The sequence below is a fragment of the Clarias gariepinus genome, chromosome 6 (assembly GCF_024256425.1).
Source record: "Clarias gariepinus isolate MV-2021 ecotype Netherlands chromosome 6, CGAR_prim_01v2, whole genome shotgun sequence".
Taxonomy (NCBI): domain Eukaryota; kingdom Metazoa; phylum Chordata; class Actinopteri; order Siluriformes; family Clariidae; genus Clarias; species Clarias gariepinus.
In genome coordinates, this window is record NC_071105.1 from 40,925,001 (window position 1) to 40,932,267 (window position 7,267).

Here is a 7,267-nt window from a genome sequence, read left to right on the forward strand (position 1 = left end):
TGTCATATCAACCTGGTGGTGCATATTACACTGACTCGTGTGTGTGTGTGTGTGTTTGCTTTAACAGCAGTCACGCATCTGTGTGAGCTGTGTGGAATGTGTTTCGAGACAAGGCGTGGGTTATCGAGCCACGCCCGCTCTCACCTGCGCCAGCTGGGTGTGTGTGTGTCGGAAAGCAGCGGCGCCCCCATCAGCCTGTTGTATAAACTCATCACTGAGAGGGACGGGTCTTTACCCTTTACACCCAAACACACACACACACCGCCTGCCACCACAAAACACACACACACACCGCCTGCCACCACAAAACACACACCACACAGCCAGCACAGGAACAAACTCACCGCAAAGCACGGAGCGAGACCAGGTTCAGGAACCAAACTGAAGATCCGAGTCGGTGATCTGGTGAAGAGGCCGCGTACTCTTGTGGCGCGCAGAGACTCCTCCTCCTCCTCCTCCTCCTCTTCCTCCTCATCTTCATCGTCTTCATCGTCCTCCTCATCATCCTCACCCGCCTCATCATCGCCACTCCACCACCAGAAACCACCCAAGACTCCACCCACTCCACACTCGGCTCCGACAGACACTCACCTCGACCTGAGTGAGTACACGCACGCACACACACAATCTCACACACACATTCCATGCTGCTAAACATAATTACTGTATATTGTGAAAAAATCATGAACTGTGGATCATCAGGTCACTCCTGTCCTCTGTGTGTGTGTGTGTGTGTGTGTGTGTGTGTGTATACAGTGAAGTTCTCAGGTGTGTCCCAGCGTGATAGTGTACATGTGTGTGAGCTGTGCGGGGCATTGTATGAGACAAAGAAGAGTCTGGTTCGTCACGCCCGAGCTCATCTACGCCGCTTTGGGGTGGCGCTGGACCCTAAAGCCCCGCCCCTACAGGTCCTGCATGAGCTGCTCCAGAAGGAGGCGGGGACACGCAGTCAGGAACCTCCCACTCCTATGTTAACTCCGCCTGCATTTAAGAAAAGGAAACTGTCCCCAGGAAAAGAAAAAAAGCACAAACACGGTGTGTGTGTGTGTGTGTGTGTGTGTGTGTGTGTGGTTCTGTTCAGCCCAGTCCTCAGTGTTACTTAAGTGATGTCATGTTATTTTTTTGTCAGGTGATTTAATGAAGACTGCTAACTGTGAGTTCTGTGGAGAGAAATTTAAGTCGACTCAGAGTTTGGCGAGCCACGCCCGCTCTCACCTGCGGCAGCTCGGCGTCACTGATTGGTCGGCTCATGGCTCGCCTATAGTGACGCTCAGGGAGCTGATGTCTCGCCGGGGCTGCAGTACTATAGCTCACTCCACACAGACCACATCCTCGACTCCGCCTCTAGCCAAGCCCCCATCGGAAACTCCGCCTCCTTCTGCACCAGGCTCCTTTACTTCTAAATTGCTCAAGCCTCCATCGGAAGCTCTGCCTCTTCCTGCACTGGGTCCCGCCCCTGTCCGAGTGCCTAAAGCCAGGAAGGGCTCGAGGCTGGCGGTGTCCAAGCCGAAGGATGAGCCGGTGGAGTTGGACATCTCTACTGGACAATCAGCCAAAGCCAAACCTCCAATGAATTTAACTGCATTCCAATCAGCTGCGGGTCATGTGACACTTCTGTCCAATCAGAATCTGGCTACAGGTACGTGTTAAGCATATTCTCAGCTTTTTATTAAGCTTTTATCTCAGCTTGAACTTTATCTGTGTTTGTGTGTATCAGGCCTGCAGATGGAGTTGGGCGTGGCTGAGCCTGTGAGGTGCGACTACTGCAGAGATTTGTTTGATAGCCGTAAAGCCTTGTCGTGCCACGCCCGTGCTCACCTGCGCCAACTTGGAGTGAAGTGGGCACCGTTTGCGTCACCCATCGACACGCTGTACGAGCTGATGTTTAGAGAGGGCAAAGGGCAAGGGTTAGAGGGCACGCCCTCACCTTTGGACCTTTGCCGAGAGAAAATCGAGACGGACAGCACGAGTTCGGGTATATCGGCCACAACGTCCCTTCTGTAGGGTTTCACTCTAGTAGTGTTTAGGGAACAGGATTTGAGTAAGTGAGATGAGGTTCAGCTGAAGGTGAAAGATGGACCCTAGACTCCCACTGCTGCATTCTGGACTAGCTGAAGCTTGTTTATGCACCTAGTTGAACAACCAGACAGTAAGGCGTTACAATAGTCCAATCTAGAGGTGATAAAAGCATGAACTAGTTTTTCTGCATCATTTAGTTTGGTGTTCCACAGTGTTTCCTCTGGGTGGTAGAGAAGTGAAAAAGAGAGTGCAGGCAGAAAGGAATGGGTGGAGAAGAGTAGCAGGATTGATCTGTGACAGAAAGGTATTAGAAATAATGAAAGGGAAAGTTTTCATGACAGTAGTGAGACCGGCAATGTTGTACGGTTTAGAGACATTCTTGCTGGAGGTGGCAGAGCTGAAGATGCTGTAATTTGTAAAAAAGGATTAGGAATAAGTATACTAGAGGAACAGTACAGGTAGGACAGTTTAGGGACAAAGTTAGAGACCAGATTAAGATGATTTGGACATGTGTAGAGAAGGGATGAGGGAAATACCGGGAGGAGAATGTTAGAGAGGAGGAGAAGAAGAAGGTCCGTGAGAAGGTTTATGGATGTGGTGAGGGAGGACATGCAGGAGGTTGGAATGACGAAAGATGATATATTTTATTTTGTGTCTGTATACATGTGTGTGTACAGCGTGCGTGTAAAGCAAAAGTGTGTGTGTGTGTGTCTGTGAAGGCGAAAGTAGGAGGGGTCTGTGTGTGTGTGTGTGTGTGTGTGTATATAGAACATGGATTTTTAACCTCTCTAATGAGACTTGCTTTGGCTTTACACGCTCGCTGTACACACACACATACAGACAAAAAAATAGTTTTACACACACACGTGGTCACAGTGTTATAGTAAGCAGTACACGCGCACATGGATGTTGATTATACCAGTAGGAGACGCGCACTAGGACCCAGCAGCCTCCGCTATATCTTTCCTCTACCTTCGCTCGTTTTTTTTTTTTTTGCTCCGCCCTGTCTATGAGGCGCCGAATGAGTCTGTTCACTCCGCTCCGCGTTCAACTAAAGTTTTTTTTTTTTAATCAAATGTCTCCGCGCCGCGCGACACAAAGAATCATTTATTTAATTCGTTGCCAACGCTTTTAGTAATCAATTTTTAGCGATTCGTTGTTGCAGCCTTACTCTTCTCCACCTATTCCTTTCTGCATGCACTCTTTTTTTCACTTCTTTACCACCCAGAGAAAGCATGTAGAGTAAATATCAGTGTGTCTAAAACCGAACCCTGTGGAACACCAAACTTCACTTTAGTACACGCAGAATAGTCAACAATTACATCTATAAACTGATAGCTTAATTTTTCTAATCAATGAAAGAGAACTTTATGATCAGTGGTGTCAAATGCTGCACTAAGGTCAAGCAAACAAGCATGGAGACACAACCCTGATCAGATGTCAGTGGGACGTCATTTACCTCTTTAACCAGCGCTGTCTCTGTGCTGTGATGAGGCTGAAACCCTGACTGATACATTTCATGAATGTTATTCCTATTTAGACATGAACAGAGCTGTCGTGCTAAAAATAGCAAATTAAGGAACAAGTAACACAAATTTCCTGATCTTGCTTTTTTTCACAACATAAAGCTTTTAAAACAATGTGTGTTTGAATCAGGGTAAACTATTTCAGTGTAAGATATACTGTACAGTATATTCAGTTTCCCTCCAAATGGCTCAGCAGACCATAATCTGTGTCCAGTAGAACAAATGTAAACAAAATAAATGTAGAGGTACATTTATTTAAAAATGTTATTCAAGTAAATGTAACAGAATAAATGTAACTCGTTACTACCCACCTCTGATTAGGAGGTTAATAACAGCTCATTTAAAAGATTCATGTATGTAGTCATTAATGAGTGAAGAGGTGAGATATCAGATAGGAAGTGTCAGATGATCTGAATCAGCTGGAGAAAGCGATGTCAGTAACGTGTGTGTGTGTGTGTGTGTGTGTGTGTAGCATGTGAAGCTACTTGTGAGCTGTGTGGATTTGACTTTGAGAACAGGAAGGCATTAGCCAGTCATTGCCGTGCACACCTCCGCCAGCAGGGGGAGCAGTGGAGCTCCAGCCAATCACCAATTGTTGCTCTCAGCCAGTGGATGAGCAGAGAACCTGAAAAGGTCGCCGCCCTTCATCGGCTCTACATGCAGGGGACGTTACCGCATATCCGCAAGGTACAGAGACACACACACACCTACAGAGACACACACAGCCATGTTAAAATTGAAAGCTTGTGTGTGTGTGTGTTTGTGACAGAGACGTGTCTGCTCGCCAGTTCGGCCCGCTGACGTTGACTCCGCCCGCTCGGGTGTAGGCTGCTCCTTTCCTGTAGCTCGGCAGGGTAAAACTGGGGCGAGTCTCTCTTGCTCTTCCGCCTTCCACAGGAAATTGCCCTCCCACCGCCCCGCCCCCCACTCAGCAATTGACCGTGGTAATGAGTAATATGTCCTCACTTCCTCTTTAATTATACATTAGTCATTAGTTACCGCATGTATTATTAACCACACACACACACACACACACACACACACACACTCTCTCCAGTGCACTAGTTACAGAAGTGAATGTTGCCTCCTGCCCCGTGTAGTGCACCGTGTGTTAGTACACCGTGTGTTAGTGCACCGTGTGTTAGTGCACCGTGTGTTAGTACACCAAGTCTGAGGCGCAGGCAGACGTGACCTGTAGGGTGCCATTACTTTACACCCCTCACTGTGACGTGTCTGTGTGGTGTAGATGAAAACAACAGGGGGTTTAATGTTTTTGGGGTTTATATCAGAACTAAACTTATTCAGAGTTAAGGTCACAGAAATGTCAAATGTCATAGTGTTGCTTTCAGGGCTCGCCTTAAGGCCTTGTTCACACGGGCGTTAAGTTTTTGGATAAACGAACGTGCTCTGAACGTCCTAGACGTTTGTGTTGCGTTTTGTGGTGGCGCTTAATTGACTTCTACACCGGCGTTCGTTTGTCTCTGTCTAACGTCAGCCTGCAGCCCCAACTGTAGTTTGTGTGTTAACCTGTGGGGGCAGTGTGTCGGGAACTGGATATGAAAGCCCGCCGCTACCGGGTTCACTCTCTGACCGCACGACGTCGGATTAAAGGAAGGTTTTTTTTGTGGTTTAAAAAAAAAGCGAAAATTTCCGCGTAAGTTTTTTAACAATGATTTTTTTTATTTTGCCCTTTTTCCGCCTTTCCCTATGTATAGCATGGAGGATCATGGGATATATCCGGTCCTCCGAAGCGTAAAATGAACGTGAAGAAAACGCACTAGAAGCGGTTTCCTTGCGTTCGTTGGGTTTTGAACGCCAAGAAAAAGCTGCATGCAACGTTTTTTTACTGCCGTATAAACGCGCAGCCGGACAAACGCACGTCACCAAAACCCGTGTGAACACTCTCATTGACTCCTATGTGTAGAAAACACTCTGCGCTTGATCCGCGCTCATCGGACGCTACGAACGCAAGAAAAAACGCTCGATTTTAATGCCCGTGTGAACAAGGCCTAACTCGTAACTCAAGTATTTTTAACGGCGTATTGTGTGTGTGTGTGTGTGTGTGTGTTATACTCTGCAGGCTCTGACCGTCGGCCTCCTAAACTATTCCCTCTTAGAACAAAGGGGGTGGAGTCTCTGAAGCGTGTGGGCAATGCCCCCTCTCTGGTGCCCCGCCCACCTGAAACCAGCCTGGTTAAAGTGGTGGGAAACATTTATTCACTAAAATGCAGGTAAGCTGAAAACACACACTCACACATATGTACACACAGGGTGTGTGCTCTCTTTGACTGTGTGTGTGTGTGTGTGCGCAGGTTCTGTGAGCAGGTGTTCAGTGGACCCCTCTCTGTACAAGAGGACTGGCTCATCCACCTGCGACGTCACATCCTTAATCTCAACCCAGCCCGGGCCCATAGCCCCGCCCCCATCTTTCCCCATTCAGAATCGGCTCAGCTGATTGGCCAGGCTGTGTAGGGATGCGTGGCAGCTCCGCACTCAGTGGTGTTAATGTACACACTGTTTTATTAACATTTTAGATAAAGAAGAGAAGAGTTTAAGGGGTTAGAGTTGATGTGATGGACACTACTGAGAAAGCCTGCAGGGGGCGCCGTCCGAATGTACACTACCCTTTTTACCTCACCGGGTGGACGATAAGTTTTAAACAAGTGTTTTATACAGTGTGATGTAGATAATCTCTTACACCAACGTGTGTGTGTGTGTGTGTGTGTGTGTATGTGTATGTGTGTGTGTGTGTGTGTGTGTGTATGTGTATGCTCAGATGTCCAGGACCAAATTATAATTTTTTTTTTTTTTATGTTTATTTCACAGAATGTCATTTGTACATCCACACAATAAAAAATTTATTTCTACACAACTGTGTGTGTGTGTGTGTGTGTGTGTGTGTGTGTGCGTGCGCGCACGTTTGTTAGCTTGTGTTCGCTAAAAGTGGCTGGCAGAAATGTCGATTTGAGTTTTATTAGTTTCTTCTATAAAGGATATAGAAGAAAAATGAGTTTCCTTCCCTGGAGTGTGGAACAACTGCTCCTCTGAAAAAAAAATTTCAATAAAAAAATGTAAAATAAAAAATTTGGGTTGGAATATAAAAATTTACAAATGAAAATATAAATTATATAAATTACACACTCTGAAAAGTACCTAAGTTGTCTAGATTAACCGAGTGTATCCAGGACATAAAAGATTGGATGACCAATAACTTGAGAGATATTACTCATCGGCCCCAAAACCAGCACACAACAGCTTTCACAATTCAGCCTGCGTTTAGAAGGATGTACTGTTACTACCAGCTCAACAGTAAAAGACCTGGGCGTAATATTAGACAGTAACTTGTCTTTTGAAAATCATATTTCCAATATCACAAAAACAACCTTTTTCCATCTTAGAAATATTGCCAAACTTAGGAGCATCTTATCCGTATCTGATGCAGAAAAGCTAGTTCATGCATTCATGACCTCCAGACTGGACTATTGTAATGCATTACTAGGTGGTTGTCCTGCATCCTCAATAAACAAGCTTCAGTTAGTCCAAAATGCAGCCGCCAGGGTTCTCACTAGATCCAGAAAATATGATCATATAACACCTATATTATCATCCCTGCACTGGCTACCTGTTCAGTTTAGAATTAATTACAAAATAGTATTACTTACATACAAGGCTTTAAATGGTTTAGCTCCCACATACCTAACCAGTCTTTTGATACGCTATAA

General features: G+C 46.0%; 1 protein-coding gene across 2 annotated transcripts in view; it reads left to right on the forward strand.

The window, feature by feature from the left end:
• wiza (WIZ zinc finger a) overlaps positions 1–6,407 on the forward strand; it is an 8,563-nt gene extending 2,156 nt beyond the window's left edge. The window contains exons 3-10 of one of the 2 annotated variants that reach the window (XM_053499224.1): positions 68–601; positions 757–1,035; positions 1,130–1,639; positions 1,718–1,975; positions 4,018–4,232; positions 4,315–4,489; positions 5,626–5,776; positions 5,858–6,407. In XM_053499224.1, the coding sequence (XP_053355199.1) occupies positions 68–601; positions 757–1,035; positions 1,130–1,639; positions 1,718–1,975; positions 4,018–4,232; positions 4,315–4,489; positions 5,626–5,776; positions 5,858–6,017 (2,282 nt within the window). In that variant the 3' untranslated portion in view covers positions 6,018–6,407. The remainder of the gene's footprint in view (positions 1–67; positions 602–756; positions 1,036–1,129; positions 1,640–1,717; positions 1,976–4,017; positions 4,233–4,314; positions 4,490–5,625; positions 5,777–5,857) is intronic. The other variant, XR_008360828.1, reaches the window with a different exon arrangement.
• Positions 6,408–7,267: the final 860 nt, after the last annotated feature.